Here is a 22,195-nt window from a genome sequence, read left to right as displayed (position 1 = left end):
TGTGCTGCAGTGATAGGGAATATCCACGAGGTGGCACCAAGACTTTGTTTAACTGTTAGATCCGTAGCTAGTGCCTAGAATACTTGAAGCCCCTTTCACCTTCTCCCTTTGCAAACTATGGCTCAGCTGCATCTGTGCCCTCAGTTCTGGCCCCCAGCTTCCCCCCAATCCCCGTAGTGCTGTTATTTGTGCTTTGTATTGCACCTAACCGCATTCTACCTGTAGTGAAAGCTGTAGGTTCCCACTGTAGGTGGTAAGCTTCTTGAGCTGCATATACTTTAAAGCATGTTCTTTTCTGTATTTCCAGCAGTGCCAGGCACAGGACCTCTGAGTTGCATTGTTGAATTAACATCTTTTGGTGATTTGTGGGTTAATTGTAGACTTCATAGGTTTCTCAGAATATTTTCTGCTTTGAAGAGTATGTTTATCTTTCCAGCTGCATAAATGAATTTTTGGGACAAGGACTGGGATTTCGTGTCTGTAGTTTGTAGTTTCATAGACCTAACTCTACAGCACACTTTGACCAACCGCTTTCGGTAACTTCAAAGACACTTGGTTATGGAGCTCATTCCTGTGCATAGGTCTTCCCTGCTGCTCTGCAGTTGGTCTTGGCAGTGGGACCTTCCTGTGTGACAGACAGCAGATGGCCATGGCGTTCCCAGGCTGTGTGCCATGTAGGTAGGAGCTTGGAAAACAGCAGAAAAGAAACCTCCTTTGTAGCTATCTTGTCTCTGCCTGATTTGGGCTCCCAGCAAGGAATCTTGCTGCAGGCAGACCTGCGTGATCAGGAAAGAAAACTAACTCTTACCCGGGAAGGGCCCGGGAGGGGCATGAGCATATTTTAGTTGGATTATGTCATTTTATTGGGGACCATTAAGTAAATAGATGTTGAGATTTTTCTTTTTCAGAAAACAGATAAGGCTTTTAAGCCAATTGGGAGGAAATTTGAAAAGATTTTGTAATAATGTTATTTCATTAATTTCACCCAACCCACACAGCTCAGTTACGTTTTCTAGGCCTCACCCTGGCTCTGGCTTCTTCATTGTGGGGATACCTTTCCAAAGTGTTTGACTGGACAACATGTTTAGAAGTTCTTTGGTTACAAGCCCAAGAATGCAAAACTTTGAGCAAACAGCATTTACACTTATGTAATTTAATTTTAGAAATTAGCCCTAATTGAAGTGATCCTGGAGATGGTAATGTTGGTGCGGCACCTGGCTGCTTCTCTAAAGGCCGTTTACTTCCCTGATGAATTTCATCAGCTAAGGCCGTGTTTTTATCTCTAGAGCTGGGAGTACCAAGCTAGCAGCTGTGACCTTTGAATGTGTAGAGCACCAGAAGTTCTGATTATGAGATGAAGAGAAAATGGCAGCTTTTCTTGTCCATTAAAAAACCAGTACTCACTCATGGCATTCCTTTGTCCTTTGTCCTACAAACAGAGCAGAGACTGTGACCCCTGATCTTTGGCGTGACATTGTTTTATTTTTATTTTTTGAGATGGAGTCTTGCTCCATTGGCCAGGCTGGAGTGCGGTGGTGCAATCTTGGCTCTCTGCAACCTCTGCCTCCTGGGTTTAAGCGATTCTCTGCCTCAGCTTCCCAAGTAGCTGGGATTACAGGCACCCACCACCATGCCCAGCTAATTTTTGTATTTTTTTTTTAGTAGAGATGGGGTTTCACCATGTTGGCCAGGCTGGTCTTGAAGTCCTGACCTCAAGTGGTCCAACCACCTTGGCCTCCCACAGTGCTGGGATTATAGGCGTGAGCCACCATGCCTGGCCTGGGGTTGTGTTATTTTAAAGAATGTGATCAGAATTGACCTGTTAGCTACTCGTCTTCTCTGTGAATTTCTGTGTCAGTTTATTGTCTTTGGCAGTGGAATTTAGATTCATTAGACCAGAGTGGGATGGTTTATAAGTACATTTCAGCAATGCATTAAATAAGTTTTTTTGGAAAAAATTTGTGAACTGCTAGCACAAATTGGCATGACTAACATGGCTTCTTTGTTTTTAGGTGATTGGTGCAGACAACGTGGCAGTCCCCTCACACCTTTATAAGGTGATCCTGGCCCGCAGAAGCCCAGTCTCTACCGAACCACTGGCACTAGGGGCCTTTGTGGTACCCAATGAAGCCATCGGCTTCCAACCCCAGTTAACTGAGTTCCAAGTGAGCCTCCAGGACCTAGAGAAGTTGTCAGGACTGGTGTTTTTTCCTTATTTGGATAGAACTAGTGACATCCGGAATATCTGCTCTGTGGACACCTGTAAGCTCCTGGATTTCCAGGAGTTCACCTTGTACTTGAGCACAAGAAAGATTGAGGGAGCCCGATCAGTGCTCAGACTGGAAAAGATCTTGGAAAACTTGAAGAATGCAGGGATTGAACCAGATGATTACTTCATGAGTCGCTATGAGAAGAAGCTAGAAGAACTCAAAGCTAGGGAGCAGTCAGGAACCCAGACAAGAAAGCCATCCTAGTTTTTACTCTCAAGATGCGTGATACCGTCTGTAATGGAGCAGGCGTGCCCTCTTTAGGCTAACATATTTTAGTGGCTTTGCTTTTTGCTTTTTAAAAATTTTTTTCTTTCAGACATGGGATCTTGCTATGTCTTCCAGGCTGGATTCCAGTGGTGCAATCATAGCTCACTACAGCCTCGAACTTCTGGGCTTAAACAATCCTCCTACCTCTGCCTCTGAGCAGCTGGGACTACAGGCACACATCATAACCCTCAGCTGCGAGTGGCTTTGCTTTAAACAAATGATGGAATCCTAAATTTACGACTAAAAATTCCCCCAAAAGACGAAAGATCTGCAATGTTTGACTCAGGAACTAATTATTGAGGGAGCTGTGACACCTGCAGATGGAGGGGTGATCTTGTGTCAGTTTGACACGCGTCTGTGTCCCTCTGGGTGTAGAGTATTGGGAAGGCACTGTTTGGTTTCTTGCTTCCAAACCATGTGTTGTCTGATGTATCTGCTCAGCCTTCTTGGAACTCGGTGTTGCACATTCCCCCCCAGGACCTGAATTGGTCTTGCAGGCGGCTTTTAGAAATCTTCTACGTAGTTCCTGTCCACATGCACTGTATATGTTTCTTCTTTCTCCTCGTGAACCTGCTGTTTCTCTACTTCTCTGTAGAAGCACTCATCCGCTCACTAAATGTTTCTGTTAGGCTCAGTGCTTTACGTGTGTTGTCTCACAGTGACCCTCTGAGATAAATACCACTATCCCCATTTTACCTGTGAGGAAATTGAGGCTTGGAGAGCTTATGTCTTACCCAGGTTTCACTTTTCCAAAGTAGTCATCCACAAAGTGTGAGGCAGACAGATCTAAGAGAAGAAAGACAGCTGCGGCAGATTCACATCTTTCCTGACATGGATGGTGGCTTTTGACGCAGAAATATATATCTATTTCCGTGGGTATTTGTGGGCCTGAGGCGTGCTTGGTAAGAAGAGTCTGGTTTCTTGTCTGCTATGCAAGCCAAGTGGACTTTACTGCCCTTTGAATTGAACCCTCCTTAGCTCTTTGGAAAGGCATAGTTAGAGTGGGTGCTTGGGAATTAGAGGGCAACACTTTATGCGATTTATTAGAGCCTGTACTTGCCTCCAGAGATACACTTCTTTCAGTGACCGGATACTGCCAAATTGATGTGTTCCTGCTTTCCAGGTGAGCTGTAGGCTCTAAGAAGGGTCTACAGCCAGGCACTGTGGCTCAGGCGTATACTTAGCACTTTGGGAAATTGAGGTGGTTGGATCGCTTGAGCTCAGGAGTTTGAGACCAGCCTGGGCAACATAACGAAACCCTGTCTCTACAAAAAATACAAAAATTAGCTGGGCGTGGTGGTGCACACCTGTAATCCCAGCTACTTGGGAAGTTGAGATGGGAGGATCACTTGAGCCCAGCAGGTCGAGGCTGCGATGGGCCATGATTGTGCCACTGCACTCCAGCCTGGGTGATAGAGGGAGACCCTGTCTCAAAAAAAAAAAGAAAAAGGTCTGCCCACAAAGTCACCAGCTTATGATTTGCTTGCCTCTGCGCCTGCTTGTCTACCTAGCATAGGGCAGGTGGTACTTTGGGCCAAAGGTCCAAAGGCATTTTGCATGCCTGGGGGAAATCGTGGCTGTTTTTCTGAGCCAGATCTCTTTATTTGGGTTTAAATGGAGTCCTTTCATGGACCATCCTGAGTATTGTCAGTCAGAAGTCTTGGGGCATAAGAACTTGTCTGAATCTGTCATCCCACTGCTGTCTTTTCCAAGTGGTATTACAAGAAAGATTTTTGTGGTGTGTGTGTTCTAAGAGAAATGCCAAGCCTTTAAGATAAAGATAAGATGATAATGATTGGCTTTGTTCTGCTCTTTTGTTTGGGTGAAAAAGAAAAGTTGAGGGGTCAGAACACAGTAGCCTGATTAGTGCCATTCTGTTTTATCATACTGTTCCTGTTTAAGTTGTGCCAGTTCTCCTCTCCCCAGGAATGTAGATCCAAAATGTCACTGTGACCAATCTGTTATTTCTCTTCTCAATGGAGAGGTGATGGTGGGGTCTGGTTGTTTCTCCAGGAGTGTGAGGGGGAAGCTCTGTGGGCTCAGTCCTGCTGCCCATCTCTAGAGGCGGCTCCCAGCGCCCCCTGTGGCTGTGCTCTGTGCTGACCTGCATTGCGGGCAGCCTTGGAGTTGCTGCTCCTGCTCTTCTTGCTCCTGTCTCTTCACCTAGGTGGTAGAATCTCTATTTTTAGATTAATGAAGTTTCTTAGGTTTTTATTTCTTTTGAAAGATGCTACCCAGTCATTGTGATAAATGGAGGTAAGAGCTTGTAATACAAAGTTGCAGTCTGCCAGTCCTCACTTTTTAAAATTTATTTAAATGATTTGCAAATCAGGGAGACTTTGAAAAAATTTGTTAGTGTGTAACAGTGGTGCTTGAATTGTCTCAACACTTTCATTAAGAGTTCCCCCGGCTGAGTTTGGTGGCTCACACCTGTAATCCCAGCACTTTGGGAGGCCGAGGTGGGTGGATCACAAGGTTAGGAGATCGAGACCATCCTGGCCAACATGGTGACACCCCATCTCTACTAAAATAAAAAAAAACCCGGGTGTGGTGGTGTATGTCTGTAGTCTCAGCTACTCGGGAGGCTTAGGCAGGAGAATTGCTTGAACCTGGGAGGCAGAGGTTGCAGTGAGCCGAGATTGCGCCACTGCACTCCAGCCTGGGCAACAGACCAAGACTCTGTCCAAAAAAGAAAAAAAGAGTTCCCCAAACAAACTTGAAATGTAAATGATTGGTTAGAGGTCAGAATTCTCCTCCTGTCATATCACCTCAGCCCCTGCAGTGTGGCTGTTGATCCTCCTGGACTCAGAATCAGCACAGGCTGAGCCTGAGTTTCTGCCTTGTGTTCTCTTTACCCTCAGTCCCTGGGCTGAGGGAAAGGCTGCTGTGTTGGAAGTGCCAGTCTGGGTAGGCTCTTCTGCTGGAAACACACATCCCAAGTTTCTCTTCTCCCTCAGTGATACCTTTATTGTGACATTCCAAACTGTGGTCTCTGAATTGAGGCTGTTTTACCACTATTGTTGTGTGTGGCAATACAAAAAATTGCAAAGGTTAGGAGAACGGGTGCCAGCCCCCTAATTAAATACCTGTGAATATTTCTGTCCCTCGTACCTTGACCTTCAAGCAACGGAAAACTTTTGTCTTTCCTTCAAACCTTTGATTAGAGCTATAGGCTGGGCTCTATCCTTGGGATGACTGAAGTTTGCCATGTCACCTACCTGTATCCTCTGGCCTCATCCTTGTGAGTACATAAGTGTCATTGACATCAACTCCAGGAATCACGAACTTCCCATTAGCAGCCCATCCCTGAACCTAACCTGTCCTGAGGCTCTGCTGTTTGTTCCCAGCTCACTCCTTCATGCCCCTCACCCATCTGTCCTTCCGCCTCCTGGCACAGCTCCATGTGCCTCCTGTATCCTCACTCTAGTTCATTCTGGTGGATTTGGTCAGGGCTGGGCTCACATCAGGCGTGAAACTCCTGCTCCTGCCGGTCTCCATGGCTAGCCTCCATCTGGCATGCTGTCCTGGGTGTCGTCATTCTTAGCGATTGTCTATCAGGGATCCAGTGTTCCTTTTTCTAGTCTAGCCCCACTAGACTAGAAAGGCGCAAACCTCAGGTCATGAGGGCCGAGGAAGATGGACTGCGTTGACATGGGCCCCATGCAGTTCATGACAGTGGGGGTGCTGATGGGCTTCTCTTTCCTGTTCCTCAACACGCCACTTGTGGCCAAGAGGTGGACTGCCCCTGAGTGTGCCAAGTCCCTCTGGGGGTCACTGTGGCCTTGTGTCACTGCAAGGCTTAGCCTCAGCTGTGGTACCACCCCAGTATCGAACTTCCAGCTCTGTAAGCCACAAAGAACGCAGACAGCTTCAGACATCAGGCACCCGGCTGTCGGGCTGGATGGAATAGCAGAGGTTATCTTGTCCAGTGAGTCTCATGTTTGGCTTACATTAGAATAGCCTAGGAGCGTAGTCCCCACCAACTTTATTTTGAGAAATTTCAAGCCCACAAAAGAAAGAAGAGTGCAATGATTCCCCCCACCCCAAATTTTGTCTCGTGCTTTCTCTTTTTTCAAAATTATTAAAATTAATTTGCTGTTTTTTTTTTTTTTTTTTTTTTTTTTTTTTTTTTTTTTTGAGACAGAGTCTCGCTCTTGTTACCCAGGCTGGAGTGCAATGGCGCGATCTCGGCTCACCGCAACCTCCGCCTCCTGGGTTCAGGCAATTCTCCTGCCTCAGCCTCCTGAGTAGCTGGGATTACAGGCACGCGCCACCGTGCCCAGCTAATTTTTTTTTTTTTGTATTAATAGAGACGGGGTTTCACAATGTTGACCAGGATGGTCTCGATCTCTCGACCTCGTGATCCACCCGCCTCGGCCTCCCAAAGTGCTGGGATTACAGGCTTGAGCCACCGCGCCCGGCCAATTTGCTGTTTTTTTAAAAAAAAGTAAATTATAGGCATGACACGCTTCACCTTTTTAATACTTCAGCTTGTATCATCTACGAATAAGGACATTCCCCAATAGTTCTAAAATATCACATTTAAGAAAATTACCAGAATTCAATATCATCTAATAAACAGTTCCTATTAAAATCTGCCTGGGCGTTCCAAAATGTCATTTAAACGGTTTTTTCCTCCTAAATACAGGTTTCAATCAAGGTTCGTATTGTTCTAACTAGTCTCAATCTAGAATAATCTGCCTCAAAAAATAAATTCTCCCAACTATTCTTGAGGTTTTGATTCTGTAGATTTGATGTGAGGCTAGAATCAGTATTTTCTTTTCTTTTTTTTTTGAGAGTCTTGCTCTGTCACCCAGGCTGGAGTGCAGTGACGTGATCTCGGCTCACTGCCACCTGTGCCACCTGGGCTCAAGCAATTCTCTCGTCTCAGCCTCCCGAGTAGCTGAGACTACAGGCGTGTGCCACCACACCTGGATAACTTTTATAGTTTTAGTAGAGATGGGGTTTCACCATGTTGGCTAGGTTGGTCTTGAACTGGCCTCAAGTTATTTGCCCACCTCGGCCTCCCAAAGTGCTGGGATTAGGCATGATCCACTGTACCCAGCCTGGAATGTGTATTTTCTAGACAATCAACACTAGTGATTCTGCTGATCAACCAGGGTTTGGAGCCAGACTGGCCTCTACTGTACCTCCACCCTCTCCCAGTACATACAGCCACTGGACAGGAGTCCTTTGTCAGATAAGTGGTCTTCAAGCTTCCAAGTATCTCTAAGGGAGTATGTTCTCCTATCCCTTTGGGGCCCTACGATGCAATTTTCTTTATAGTAGATCTTCGTGAGATGAAGTTGAAACCTTCCCTTGTAATTCCTACCCATCAATGACAGGCCCAAACTGTCATTCCAGGCCACACAAAACTGGCTGGCACCTCCTTTCACCTGATAGTCCTTTTGAGATATTCAACTTATAAGGACATGTGGCATCGCATTTCGCGTTCAGGTGCTCATGAATTTCAGACCTTTCACCATCATGATTTTATATGCCTTCATGATGTGGCAGCCGCATCTGAGCAAGGCTTTCAGGACGCAGTGATAGCAGTCCTGAACTGAGTCCAGGAGATTGGCCGCTTTTCTCAGGGACACTCCACTTTTCACACCGTATACCATTGGTTCCTGTGAAACTCGGTCCAACTAACTGCCTCCGGTCTTTTTCACATGATCGATCTGCTGTCAAATCACTTTCCCATTATGCACTTACATAGCCAATTTTTGGAGCACAAATGTGAGATTTTATGTATGCCCAACTGTTAAGATTTCATCTTGTTACAGTTTCTACCCATCTTCAAGTGAGTTCACATCCTTGATGATCCTGATTTGGCCATCTGACATGTTGGCTATGCATCCCAGCTTTGAGATGGCAGATTGGATAAACAAGCCTTCAATGTGTTTGTTAAAAACATTGAACAAGACAGAGCCACGGAAGATCCCTTTGGTAAAAAACTCATTTTACATGGCAACCCGCTTCCTATGCCCAGCAAGTTTCATGTGATCATGTGCTCTGATATTTTCTATTAACTTCATTTCTGTTTCTTTCTTTCTTTATAGAGACAGGGTATCACTTTGTCACCCAAGCTGGAGTGCAGTGGTGTGATCACAGTTCACTCTAACCTTGAACTCCTGAGCTCAAATGATCCTCCTGCCTCAGCCTTCTGAGTAGCTAGGACTACAGGCATGTACCAGCATGCCTGCCTAACTAATTTTGTTTTTTTCTGAAGATGAGTTCTTGCTCTGTCGCCCAGGCTGGTCTTCAACTCCTGGCCTCAAGCAATCCTCTCACTTTGGCCTACCTCAGCGCTGGGATTATGGGCTTGAGCCAAGTTGCTCAGCCCATTTCTGTTTCTTTAGAAAGAAAAACACGGAACTGATTGCCCTATGCGGAAGTGGGTCTCCAATTTGCCTGTGAGTCACTCTGGGAGAGAGAGAGTGCCTGCCGCATCTCTGGGTCCACATTGGCATGGCTGGGTCAATGCTTTGGACACCAGCAGTGGGTGGGGAGGCTGCTCTGGGGACTTGGGGTCCCACTTAATCATCTTTCTATTTACCAGTGCAGGGCGATTGAGGACAACTGACTTCATCCTTCTGAATCAGATTGAGAAGGACCTGCAGGATTGGTTGAGGATTGAATAAGATAATATATTCAGTTTGGTAAGCTCTTAAATGGTAGCCAGTTACTGTGGATTCTTGAGAGTGATTATTGGTGACTGATGAAGGTCATCCTGATCTGAGAGAGTGAAGGACAGAGCCAGACCTCAGTATGGTGTTGACCTCTGGACCAGGTGGAAATGGTTCAGTCTCTTCCCAAATCCTCAGACTGATGTGTTACTACCAGCCCTTTGAGCCTATCAGTGCTTTGCAGTTTGCAAAGCACTTTCCAATCAGAGCTTATGCACGCCACCATTTGAATCGGTGCGATTCATCTCATTTCACAAACAAACAAACTCTAGGAATTTACCAAAATTTTCCAGCTTCCAATCTAATGTTTACCCTCAACTCCCCCCTCAAGATTGTTGCAGTTATTTTAATTTGCCTTATAATTCGGTCATTCATGCATTTACTCATTTTAGCCCTACAGTGCCCTGCTAACTCTTTAGAGGCAGGCACATAATGGAGTTGACTCTTTTCTGAGGCCCCTGCAGGGTTTTGCAAATAGTAAGTGTTCAAGAAATGTTTCGCAGTTATGCAACAAGTCAGAAAGGTTGAGCGTATCCTGCTTGAGTCCTCGTGTGCTCAATCACTCGGGGTGGGGGGCGCAGGGACACAGAAGTGGAGACCTGGGAGCTGCTCGGAGGCTGTGGGCAAGCCTGTGTCTTCAAAGTGCCCTGAGAGTTCAGGCATGCTTTTCCCGGGCACCCTGTGTTAGGCTCTGCATTCTGGTCTCTGGTCTGAGGCAGTCACCCTGGTGGGAAGATGGAAGCGTGGAGGTGGCTGTCAGAGTGTGTGTGTTTGACCCTGGGAGAAGCAGAGCTAAAATTAAGTCTTCCAGCTGTGTGCAGGTATGAAGCTCCACCCCTTACCAACCCCTCAACAGGATCTCAGAATTATTTCCATTCTCTCCCTCCTCCAGCCCCAGTTACTCCACAGGCACAGGATGAAATGTCCTAGCTCTGGTGATGCCCGGAGAGAAAGATCTACCCAAATGTCCTCCAAGGCTGAAGGGGTGGGGACAGTGGCAGGCAGTGGCCTTAAGTTTGCTGAGACTTCCTAGCACCTTTGAGGCCTCGGTGCAAATGGCCCATCCGGCTCCTTCTTAGACCACCAGAAAGGACGGTGTTCGGGTTCCGTCCCCGCACCCTGAAAGCCCCTGGCTTCCCCCACTAGCGTCTTGATTGATGTGCTCTGTGCCCCTACCCTGCCCACCACTTCAGAGAGAGTCTTTGACCCCTTGCCACCCATCACCATTCAGACACAGGTGGGGAAGAGCTAATCTGGGGGCAGAGATGAAAGAGCCCTGCCCTGGGGTGTCCTACCCGAGGCAGGTGGAGCCCGGGATGCTCCGATGTGACTGTGCTCCCCTTCCCTGCATGAGGCTCAAGTGTGAAGAGACCGGCCCTCCTCAGGATAATGTGCCCCCTTGGCCTGTCTTCACTATGGCCCTTGGGACCCTGCTCTCAGGGGTCCCCCAGCTAAGGTTCAGACTCTTTTGTGTTCTCGTCTGGGGTGAGAGCCTGCCTTCCAGTTCCGGCTCCTCGGTGTCCTTGCCGTAGCATTTTAGGTAACTGGCAGCTCCTCACTCCCCAGTTTCTCTATCTGTAAAGTGAGGAGTTGGGGCTAGACAGGTGTCCAGGGTCCCCCCACTTCGGTCTCTTAATTGTCCAGGGCACAACAATCCTTGGAGCAAGGCAGCCTGCTGGGGTGGTTTGTAGAGAAGGCACAGTGGGGCGGGCTGGAGGCCACAGGGGCAAAGTGGACCGAGGGCCTCTGAGGAGGTGTGAATGAGGGAGGCAGAGCAGGGCCGGTGTGGACAGCCCTGTCCCAGCCCTATCTCCCGTCTGCGACACCCTCTCCACACCCCGGCGCTGATAAGCGGGTGTGAGCCACGGCCGCCTTGTGACAGGCCCTTCGGCAGGGAGGGTGATGGTGGGGGTCCACTCCACTTCTGAATTCAGACGTCAGCATCTCTTCCTCCCAGCCCCCATTGCCCTGTCAGACTAGACAGGCCCTAGCAAGAGGCACCCTCCCTGACAGCCCCTGGCTGGAGATTTGTTTCTGTTCCACGTGACCTCAGTCTTCTCAGAGATGGTAGGAGAGAGACCTCCCTCAGTCCTTTCTGGCAAAGTGCCAAGGAGGATGACCACCTCCCGCCCCCACCAGGCCTGTTCCTGCGGTGACTGCTGATGCTGGGGCCTGGCGCACACAGTGCTTCTTATCACTGGGCAAACTTCAATGGCTGGTCCTCTCGTCTCCTCTCCTCACCCCATCTCCTCTATCCCTGTGACCGTCAGCTTCCAGTCTTCCCCCTCCAACTCCCTGGCTTTTGGGCCACTTCTTTGTCTGGGCCCACCTCTTTCCTCTAAGGCCACTGTTCACCAGAAGGCCCTGCCAGAAACTCCTTATTTCTGGGTTCACTGGGATGGAGTGGAGGGAGGAGAAAAGTCTTGGAGAAAGAGACAGAAACTTGGAGCTCTAGGGAAGGGGAATGAGAAAACAAAAGGACAAAGCCAGAGGCTACAGGAAACCCTTCAGGGTGGAGGGTCTTGGTCTGGGTGTCTGCCCCCTGCACATCAGGCCCCCAGGCTCTATGGCCCTGAACTCTGATGTAAAAGGCTCTCTTCTGTGTTCAGATCTGTAGACTATTTTGATGAGCAGGCTGCAACCACGCTGCTCCAGCCAGCCCCACTGTGTGTGGTCTGTGGGCGAGGGTGTGCTTGTCCTCCTCTGTGTGATTCCTGTCTATGGGTTCCATTCTCAGCCTCTACCTGGCTTAGGAGGCATCAGAGCATGCTGAGAGCACATTCTTGAGCCAGGTTGATGGACCTGGGGCCAAATCAGCTCTGCCATGTTAACCAGGTCTGGGAGCCCTAGCAAGTAGTACAACTGCCCCGTGCCTTGGTTTCCCCATCTGTAAAATGAAAACAATGACGTGAATGATAGATCATACTATATGCTTTGTAGAACTGTTGTAAGTACCAAATAAGCTAAAATATGTAACGTGTTTTAAACCGTATTGGGTACAATGTAATCGTTGGCCATTAGTAATATTTTTGTAAATTTAATTCCAAACTTGGATACAGAAAAGTTGCAAGAAATTCCCATACACCCTTTATGCAGATTCAGCAATTGTTGTTTATATTTTACACATTTATTTTATCATCTCTCTTTTCTCATATATATGTTTATGATGTACTGTATATTACATAAATATACATAGCATATATACACATATGCACATGCACACAAGTTTTTCAGAATCACATGAGAATAAGCTGAAGACATCATGCTTTTTTAGCCCTAGCTACTTGTGTGTACTGGTAAGGACAAGGATATTCTCTTACAAAACTACAGTACAGTTATCAAAATCAGAAAATCTAACATTGATCTAATACTGTTATGGAATCCACAGACCATAAGTACATTTCATCAGTTCTCTCATCATATCTTCTTTCTTTCTATTTCTTTTTCCTGTTCTCGGGTCACTCATCGTATTCAGTTTTCATGTCTCTTTCACCTCCTTTAATCTGGGAGAGTTCCTCAGCCTTTCTTTCTGCTTCTTAAATTTGACCATTTTGAAGAGTGCAGGCCAGTTATTTGAAGAGTAATGTTGCTGAGATTCTGTTGGATGTGTCCTCACTGTTACTTTCAGGTGACACGCTTTGGGCGTGATTATTCTGAAGGTGATGCTGCGTCTTTCTCCCAGTCTTACCTCAGGAGGCCCACTTTGTCAGCTTTTCCATTTGTTAGAGATATAATTTTTGACCACTTAGCTTAAGTGGTGTCTGTTAAGTTCCCCCTCCTGTAGAATTGCCATTTTCTCTTTCTGATTAATAAGTAATTGTGGGGAGATACTTTGAGACTATATTCCTCATCAAACTTCTACCCACTAGTTTTTGCCCACTAATAATTTTTTACACCATCATTACTTCTAAACTTAGTAGTTGGCCCATTCATACTGGCTCCTGTGTCTTTTGACATTTATCTTCATCAGTCTTTGAGCACTTTTTTGCTTTCTGGCACAATAACATGTTCCAGGTTTTCTGATGTTTTCCTGGCTCTAGCCCAGAATCAGCCATTTCACCCAGGAGCCCTGTTTCCTTTTAACAGAGAATGATATTTAGAAACCAAGATTTGGGTGCCGTGTGTGCTCATGGATGCTGCTGTGTTATTGCTTCCAGTTGGCCCTTTTTATTATCCGTTCACTTGGGTGCGATGGTGAGGCCACCACTGAAGGAAGTGTGGCTTAGGGATGGAAAGGGGAAAGGAGCCGGATGACCTAGGGAGAGACTCCCCTCTCCCCTTCTAGCTCTCCAGGCCTTTCCCACCTTCTCTTTCCTCCCTTTCCCTCTTCATCATGACCTCATTTCCCTTTTCTTCATCAAAATTCCTCTGGAGATTCCAGCTGTGGGAACCTCTGAAACCATCTCTACAGTGACACATGTGATACCAGAGGCAGACAACTATGTGACCTTTGTGTGTGAACAGCCAAAGGCAAAGATAATTTATGAAAAAGTTTTTGCTGAGAACAATCTGGTGACAAGGTGATTGGGGAAGACACATTTGGAAGATTTCCACCTGGACGTGTTCCTTTTCCCTGCCTGAGAAGCACTCAGAGCAGAGCCTGTGTGGAGGCTGGGATAGGGTACTGTGGGAGGTCTGTTCTCAGATAAGCCTCTTCAAGGCTCTGGGGACCAGCGAGGAGGATTTAAATGCCTGGTGAAGTCCACTCTCTGTGTCCACAAGTCACAGGGACAGTTTAAAATGAAATAACGAGTTCAGTGAAAGCCACTTAAGTAGCTTTCTTAGTTATGCAAATGTAGGGTGATGGCCTTGTCCCTTACTTGGAGTTAGTTTATTGTTTTGAGAGTAGATCCAAAGCCTCCGCTCCCTGAGATCTCTGGTATGCAAAGCTGGTTCCTGAAGGAAGTGCATCAGTTGACACAGGGAGCCCAGAACCTCTGCAAGGGAAGAAAACACTGTCCAACTGCCGCTCCTGGGATGTGAATTGAAGGGCATTTGTTGGGATGGAGTGAGGACACAAAAAAGGCCTCGGGCCATGGGGCTTCTGAAATGAGATTGATATGAGGAATGCGTGAGTCTAGGGAGGTGACTGGGGCTTACAACAAGGACCCACCTGTGTTTCCTGGGGTAAGGCTGTCCTTGGCATGGCGTGAGGCTAACTGCTGGGAGCTCTGGAGACTCGGCTGTGCTGACATTGTGCCTGTGTTCCTGGCCGGGGACTGTGGTTATTGACAGGAATGCCACCTAGATATGAGTCACAGTGGGGGGCCCCCGGGATCCAGTTGACTTTGAGTAGTGATACTGTCCTGTGAGGATGCTACGTGTGTCCTCCATAGTGACGTGGTAGAGCTGGTCAGACCCCCAATCCCTATTTTGCTTTTTTTTTGTGTGTGAACAATTTGGAAGGTGAAAATCCCTTAAGGGAGGGCTGGACATGCCATGTAAATTCTTGATGGGTTAACAAGAAAAAATTAAAAGTGGATTGAGGCCACCTTTGTGCTCTGTGCCCAAGGGACAGTTCAAACAGCTGCATCCACAGATGCCGGAGAAGCCAGTGTCACCATCGCCAGCGACGAACGGGCGCTGCCTGAACAGGTGTTGGGAACTTGCTCTTTTTACAGCTTGGCTCCCTGTGGTGGCTGTAAGAGGCAGGACCTGGGTGGATGGGACCTGGAATTCATTCTTAGGCAGAACAGGTCCCCAAGTGGTCGTCCATTCTGTTTGCCAACGGCTCGTGAGGCAGACGTAGGAGGCCTGAGGGCTGCCCAGGAAGTGATCTGAGGAAGCCTCCTGTGGCGTGTTCACAGCTGTCCTGGCCAGAGACCAGAGACACCTCCTCTCCCATTTCTGAGTGCTCTGCCTACTGATTCTGCGTCTAGAATGGCTCCCAAGTTTCTAATTATCTACTGTCCCCATCCTGGTCCAAGTCACCCTCATCTCTCTCTATAGGTCACCTGATCAGTTTCTCTTCATCAGAGCAGAAAGGGATTCTTCTAAAGTACAAACCTGATTAGCATCCACACCCCCATCCCCAGATAATACAAAGTGTGTGGAACAGCGACCCCTCCAGCAGCTCCACGGTGCCTCGGAGTCACGTCCTCACTCCTTTCCTGGACCTCACCGGGCTGGATTTCCTCTCACTCTCTGGGTCCAGCCATGTGGGCCTTTTCTTTCCCTTCTGGAGTGGGCCACGTCCCTTCCACCTCAGGGCCTCTGCATCTGCTCTTCCCTCTGCCTGGAAATGCCTACCATGGGTGGACTCAAATGCCACATCTTCAACAGAGGCTTTGCCGCCCCCGCTCCCCGGAGATTCTCCCTCGTTGCTCTTTGTACTCCCCACCCCACCATGTAGTTTTGTGACTATAAACAGCCTTGTTTGTGGATTTGGAGGCTAATATCTGTTTTCCTAACTTGACTGTGAGCTACGTGAGGACAGGGACCCTGTCTGGTTTTGCTCATTATTGTAACTCCATTATCTCTAAGATGCTCATATGTTGTTGCTAAACGAAGAGTGGACAGATGCCTCGGTTTCCCCAGCAGGTCCCTTATGTAGGCTGATTTCACTTGGTGGGAGTGAGTGAGTGAGGAAGGGAACCCTCAGGTTCTGGAGCCTCCAGTTGGCCCCACTGCTCAGTATTCATCCATCCTTCAAATGTTAGCATGTCCACGAGAGAGGGTGGCAGGTAGGGCTGGCAGGGGGAGATGTGTGGCTTTATAGTGAATCTATGCTTGGGGGTGGGTGGGTTCCAGCCAGGGTGCGGGAGCAGAGAAATTGGCTTTGGGGGGCTCTGTGGTGGCGGCAGCACTGAGGTGGTGGCTGGCCTGGATGGGAGGAGGGCATTGGGTGGTCAGGGTGCCAAGTGGGTCCTGGCGAGGGCTGGTGGCTGGGAAGGCTGGGTAGAGCTGCCCACAGTCAAGGAGGTGACAATGAGTGTGAAGAGCATGCTTAGTGGAAGTGAAGGGCTGGGAGGCTGGGAGGACCAGGGGTTTGTCTCCTCCAACCCCACCCCTGCTCCTTGCTCTCATTGTCCTCACCCCTCTTGCACCCTGGCCGCTCGGGACCTCCTCTCTTCCCTGATCTGGTCTTTCAGAAATCTCTGGCCTCTAGAACCCCTTGCTCTCCCTGCCTCCCAGCCCCTCCGCTGCCCCAGTCTCACCCCCACCGCTCCTCCTGCCCTGCCTGCGGCCTGGGCCCTGCTGAGCTGCCATACCTTCTCTCATCACCTCCTCCTCGTTCCCTGTGGCACCCTGGCACCAGCCCCAGATCTGTGTGCACTGATTTCCCAACATTTCTGTCCTCCTCCCCACCCCACGGGCTGCAAGGGAGGGGCTCAGGGACTTGAGATGCTTCCCTCGGGGGCCCAGCTTTCCCCCCGAGTCAGGGAGGGGTGAAGGCAGGGCTGCTGGAGGCCTGGGCCTGCAGACCTGTGGAGCTGCCTAGCGGCAGGTAGAGGCTGTAGTGGGAGAGCATGTGGAGCCACTGTGGGAGCAGGACATGCAGCCCTGCATGGCCACACTGCTCTCCCCAGCTTTCCGCCGTCTCTTGGTCTTGCCTGGTGTCACCTGCCCTTCCCAGCTCTGCCTCTGACTTCTCCATCTCCCTTATCCTTTCAGTGTCTCATGGTCCTTCTGCTGGATGATTGAGGAGCTGGGCCTAGGCCATTTCTGGGGGTTAGGAGTTGGAGGTGAGCTTCCTGTTGACTTGTGTGTATAACTCTAGAGTCCCGTAGGTGGCTGGCTGCTGGGCATGCCCTGGGAGGGGAAAGGACTGTAAGTGTGTGTCCATAAACAGAGCGATTCTAGACCTCAGGGATGCTACTGTGGACAGGACTTAGAGATTGTCCAGCCCCCGGCCTCTCCTGCAGCCATTTAAAGATTAAAACATTGGGCTTGAAGAGGGAAATGGGATTGACATGAATGAGTCACATAGGGGTTAGTAATCATCGCCACCGTCATCATACTAGACATTTATTAAGTACTTGCTATATTTCGGGGATCATCGTAAATTCTTTACAAATCTTAATTTCCTCAGTCCTCGCACTACCCTGGGAAGCTGCTGTTGTTATTTCCCCATTTTATAGACAAGGGAACAGAGATTGGAGCAGTGAGGTCAGTTTCCCCAGATCACACAGAAAGCCTGTGTCAGAGCAGTGGAAGTTTATCACACACAGGGAGGCTTGCTCCTTCCAGTGACGATGTAAGCATAGAAGCATTGTTGGGAGCTCTTTAAAACAGTGGCAGACATTTCACCAAAGAAGGTAGAGGAATAGCCGATAAGCACATGGAAAGATGCTCACGTTATGGGCATGGTGGCGCATGTCTGTAATCCTAGACTTTGGGAGGCCAAGGCAGGAGGACTGTTTGAGCCCAGGAGTTTGAGACCAGCCTGGGCAACATAGGGAGACCCCATGTCTACAAAATTAAAGAAAAAAAAAATAGCTCATGCCTGTAGTCCCAGTTACTCAAGAGCCTGAGGTGGGAGGATCGCTTGAGTCTGGGAGTTCAAATTCCAATGAGCTATGATTGTGCCACTGCACTGTAGCCTGGGTGACAGAGTAAGACCCTGTCCCTTGAAGAAAAAAAAAGACATGCTCAACATCATTAGTCATCAGGGAAATGCAAATTAAAATTACAAGTTACACCCACTCAAATGGCTGAAGTTAAAGGCAAAATAAGGCCGGCAATACGAAATGCTGGCGTGGACATACAGCGGTACTCTCACTGCTGAATGCAAAGCCAACAAATGCTTTGGAAAACATTTGACAATTTCATGTAAAGTTAAACGTACACTACTCATATAACTCTAAAATTCAATTCTTAGGTATTTACTCAAGAGATAAAAACATAGCCAGGTGTGGTGGCTCACACCTGTAATCCCAGCATGCCTGGGAGGCTGAGGCGGGCAGATCACTTGAGCTCCGGAGTTTGAGACCAGCCTGTGCAATGTGGTAAAACCCTGTCTCTACCAGATATACAAAAAATGTAGCTGGGTATGTTGGTGCATGTCTGTAGTCCCAGCTACTTGGGAGGCTGAGGTGGGAGGATTGCTTGAGCCTGGGAGGATGAGGTGGCAGTGAGCTGAGGTCATGCCAATGCGCTCTAGTCTGAGTGACAGAGTGAGACTCCATCTCAAAAAAAAAAACAACCAAAAAAACCCCAAAAAACCCAAAACATATAAGCCCACACAGACACCTATATACGTATGTTCATGGCAGCCTTATTCACAATAGCAAAAAATGGTAAACAACTCAAATGCCCATCAACTATTGAATAGAAAACAAACTGTGGTACGTCCATATACTGGAATACTATTCAACAATGAAAAGGAACAAATTGATAAGGACAATGACATGGATGGATCTCTCAGGCATTATGCTAAGTGCAAGCAGCCAGGCACACAAGGCTGCATACAAAAATTACTCCACTTACATGAACTCTCCAGAAAAGGCAAATCTATAGGAACAGAAAATCAATCAGTGATTGCCAGAAACAGGGGATTGACCAGGAAGGAGGTGAGACAACTTCTTGATGTGATGGAATTGTTCCATATCTTAATGATGATGGTGGCTGTGCTGCTTACACATCTGCCAAAACTCATCAAACTGCATTTCAGAAGGGTGCCTTTTATTGTATATAAATTATACTTTCCTAAAACTGATTAAAAAATAAAAACAGTGGGCTGGGAAAGGGAAGAAAATAGGATGGTCATGGATGGCCTTATTGCAAAAGTGACCTCTAAGACTTGGAAGAAGAAGGAGGGGAGCTAAGGCTGATCCCTGGGGGAAGAGCATTCCAGGCAGGAGGGAACACCAGTGCTCCGGTGCCAGGCCAGGAATACTCGGCCCGCTCAGGAACCAGTAAGGAGCTGGTGTGGCTGAAGTGGAGCAAGAGGCCGGGCCATAGAGGGGCTGCACGGGCAGGGGGTGAGGGATGGACCAGGGCTGGGTAAAGGCTTTTCCTCTGGGTGAGATGGGGCCACTGGATGGCTCTCAGTGACCATGATCTGACTCAATTTTAACAGGACCCCACTGGCTGCTGTGTGGGGGACGAGGGCCAGGGAGGGGGCCGCTGCAAGAATCCAAGAGAGAGATGATGGCGGCTCAGACCAGCGCAGTGACAGCGGAGAGGTTGAGAAGTGGTTGAACTTGGGATATGTTTCCAAGGCAGAGCCAACAGGATTTCCGGCCGGATCGGATGTGGGGTGTGAGAAAAAGCGAGGAGGCAAGGATGACGTCAAGCGTTTTGGCCTGAGCAGCTGGAAATCCAGCTGGGCACCCCTGTGGGGGCTGGTAAGTGGTTTTAACTGTCTCCCGGGGCCTGTGGGTGAAGCTGAGACAGAGCCCAGAGGGAGGGGCTGAGCCCTGCTCCCGGCCCTGCCGCTCGGGGAATCGGCTGCACACACTGATGATTCCATTACCCTTTATTTATTGGCTTTATTGGCTTTTGTCATTTCCTGTCTCCTGTCTGGAGTGAAGGCTATAAATGTGATAGATTGATGCAGGATACAGGAGCCCCAATTAGCCTCTTAAACCGGCTTCTCTTGGGCAAGCCCTCCCTGCCCTCTGCCTTCCTTGCCACAACTCCTACAGTCTTCCGTACAGAAGCGGCCTGGTCCTGCCAGGGAGGGGGTGATGCCTGGGAGGATGAGTGGCAGACATGGGCCCCAAGGAGAGATGGTTCCCAGGACACATACTGGAGGCGAGCTCGCACCTAGGATCCCAGCACTCACTCCGTGATGCTCTGCCTCACACTGAGGCCGGCACGGAGTCGGGCAGGCAGAAGGACAGGACATACTGCCAGCTGGTCAGCCCACATCCGGGGAAGGGGGCTCCACTCTGACCTTGCACGCCTTTCTGGAATCCGAGCCGGCCTGCCTGTCCACAAAGGCTGAGATGATGGGGCTTTTCTCTCCGACAGCAGGTGCCTGGCAGCTGCTCGGGGATGCCAGCTCCGTGAGTTGGCATGGGAGGAAATGCTTGTCAGGATGGTCATTACACGTGCTGGGCTCAGGCTGGCCTGGCCCTGACCCCTGCCACTCAGGCTGGCTTGGGATACCCACATGAGGTGGTGCTTCCCGAAGGGACCCTGGGGTCCCCCTGGGATGCCCTCAGATGGAGCTTGGCAGCTGCCAGCCTTTCAGCATCATTTCTGAACTAAGTTCCTCGCCCATCCCCTCTCCTTGACTCTTCTCCAGCCTGTCTGCCTGCCTCTATCCCTGGGAATGTTCTGGGGGCCCTGGCCTGAGAGGGTTTGGGACAGGAAGCCTGCCCTTCCTTCCTGGGGTTTCAGGCATCTCCCTGTGCCCCTTCGCCTCGTCCCTGCCGCAGACTCTGACTACAGCCTCTGTGCCTTGCATGTACGCGAGTGCATGGTGAATCCACACTTGTTTCTCCATTTGGTGAGAATTTCAAATGGTCCCGTATCTGACCTGTTTCCAGAAAAACAAAGAGTGGAAGGTGGGACTGCTGGTGAGAAAAGGGGCAGGAGACTTGAGGGAACAAGAAGCGTTCAAACGGAGGAGCAGGTCCGGGGGAACTCAGCAGGGAGTGAATCGGCTGATTGATCGGTTTGTTTCTTCTGCAAACATTCCCAGCTCCTCATCTGTGCCAGGTGCTGGGGCAGGGGCTGGAGACTGTGTTATGAACAAACAGCTCTAGCCTGGCCTTGCACAGGCCTTAGACCCACAGGTGGCATGCACAGTGACAGTGTGCTCAGAGCAATGGTGGCGTGCAGAGGCACCGTGCCAGTACACGCAGACTCTCAGAAGCAGCCAGGGTCAGGAGACACTAGTCCCTGCGGCTTCTCTGAGCCCATCACTGGTTGGCATCGTTGCCACAACACCCCTGCCTCACTCTCAGTCGCTGTCCCCATTGCTGTTTCTGCCTTTAGGAGTGCCTGGGCCTCTGTCTCCCTGACCCTCCCAACCTCCTGGGCTCTGAGTCTCGTGGCCATCAGGGCTGATGGCGGAGGAGCTGCTGGCATGGGGGATAGGGAAGCTGCCAACGCTGCCGTGGCCCCCAGGGTGAGAGCTGACGTCTGTCCAGGAGCATCTCTCTCCCTGCCAAGGGCTGAGATCTCTGGGCTGCATGCTTTCCTGCTGACACAGGAGCCGACATCCATCATTCACAGAGCCACCCGCTGCCTGGACCCCAGCCTCACCCCAGAGTGACCCAGTGACAGCTGCAGCCTTGTAGCAAGCACAGGCCTCCTCTCTCAGCCTCAGCCATGTCCCGGCCTCACTCACTCCTCCTGCCAGGTGAGCCCGCCCATGTCCCAGGCCAAGTGAGGGCCCACCTCAGGCAGCCAGGGAGACCCCACCCAAGGGACCGGAAGTCTGGGCTCCAAGCCTTGGTTTCAAGAACAAAGCGGGAAGCTGCCCGCTGGCCCAGACCAAGGCGGTAGTCAGGACCCCTGGAGCTTGTGAGAGAGACCTGACCCCCTTCACGGCCTCATGGTGGGGGCGCAGCCTCACACGCGCAATAATCAGAGTTACCACCATGTGCCAGCCGCTAAGTTAGTCCCGGGATGCAGTGCTGAGTAAAGCAGATGTGGACTCTGTTCTTGTGCTGCTCTTAAGTCCTTTTCACTGAGGTTTCTAGTAAGAAGTTTGTTTTCTATCACTCACCAGGATATGCACATGGGCACTCACCCAAGTTTTATATAGAGCTGAAACGACAGTTTTGCAAAACACTCACCCTTACCACATGGGATACACCGCTATTTTAAATTCTGATATTCTTTAAAAAAAAAAAATTGGACGTAGTCTGCTGTTTGAAAAGCTCTTGTCTGGCTGGGGAAAGATGATTAACACAGTGGTGAATGGACTATCCCTGCCCCCGTTTTGACCAAAGAACCAATATCGGAGGTTTCAGGCCACCAAACCACATGCCTCTCACATGAAGTTGGTTTACCAGGGGAATAAATGGCGCCACCCACTTGGACCCCTAGTCACATCAAGGATGTAAAAAA

General features: G+C 49.3%; 1 protein-coding gene and 1 long non-coding RNA gene across 4 annotated transcripts in view; both read left to right on the top strand.

Moving 5' to 3' along the window:
• Nucleotides 1-6,643, top strand: part of EXOG (exo/endonuclease G) — a 31,386-nt gene extending 24,743 nt beyond the window's left edge. For both annotated transcript variants that reach the window (XM_012455653.2, XM_012455652.3), the window contains one exon: nucleotides 2,013-6,643. In XM_012455653.2, coding sequence (XP_012311076.2) covers nucleotides 2,013-2,474 — 462 coding nt within the window. In that variant the 3' untranslated portion in view covers nucleotides 2,475-6,643. The remainder of the gene's footprint in view (nucleotides 1-2,012) is intronic.
• Nucleotides 6,644-9,105: 2,462 nt separating this feature from the next.
• On the top strand, nucleotides 9,106-21,605 carry LOC135268170 (uncharacterized). 2 transcript variants are annotated; one of them, XR_010336452.1, is made up of 5 exons: nucleotides 9,106-9,199; nucleotides 16,841-16,911; nucleotides 18,048-18,216; nucleotides 19,248-19,515; nucleotides 21,356-21,605. It is a non-coding gene; the product is annotated as an uncharacterized LOC135268170 (long non-coding RNA). The 2 variants fall into 2 exon arrangements; XR_010336451.1 differs by having other exon boundaries at nucleotides 16,841-18,216.
• Nucleotides 21,606-22,195: the final 590 nt, after the last annotated feature.

The sequence above is a fragment of the Aotus nancymaae genome, unplaced genomic scaffold (assembly GCF_030222135.1).
Source record: "Aotus nancymaae isolate 86718 unplaced genomic scaffold, 86718_ANA_hifiasm-v0.15.2.pri h1tg000038l, whole genome shotgun sequence".
NCBI lineage: Eukaryota > Metazoa > Chordata > Mammalia > Primates > Aotidae > Aotus > Aotus nancymaae.
Note: the sequence above shows the minus strand (reverse complement) of the source record. Positions and strands in the feature narration are given on the sequence as shown.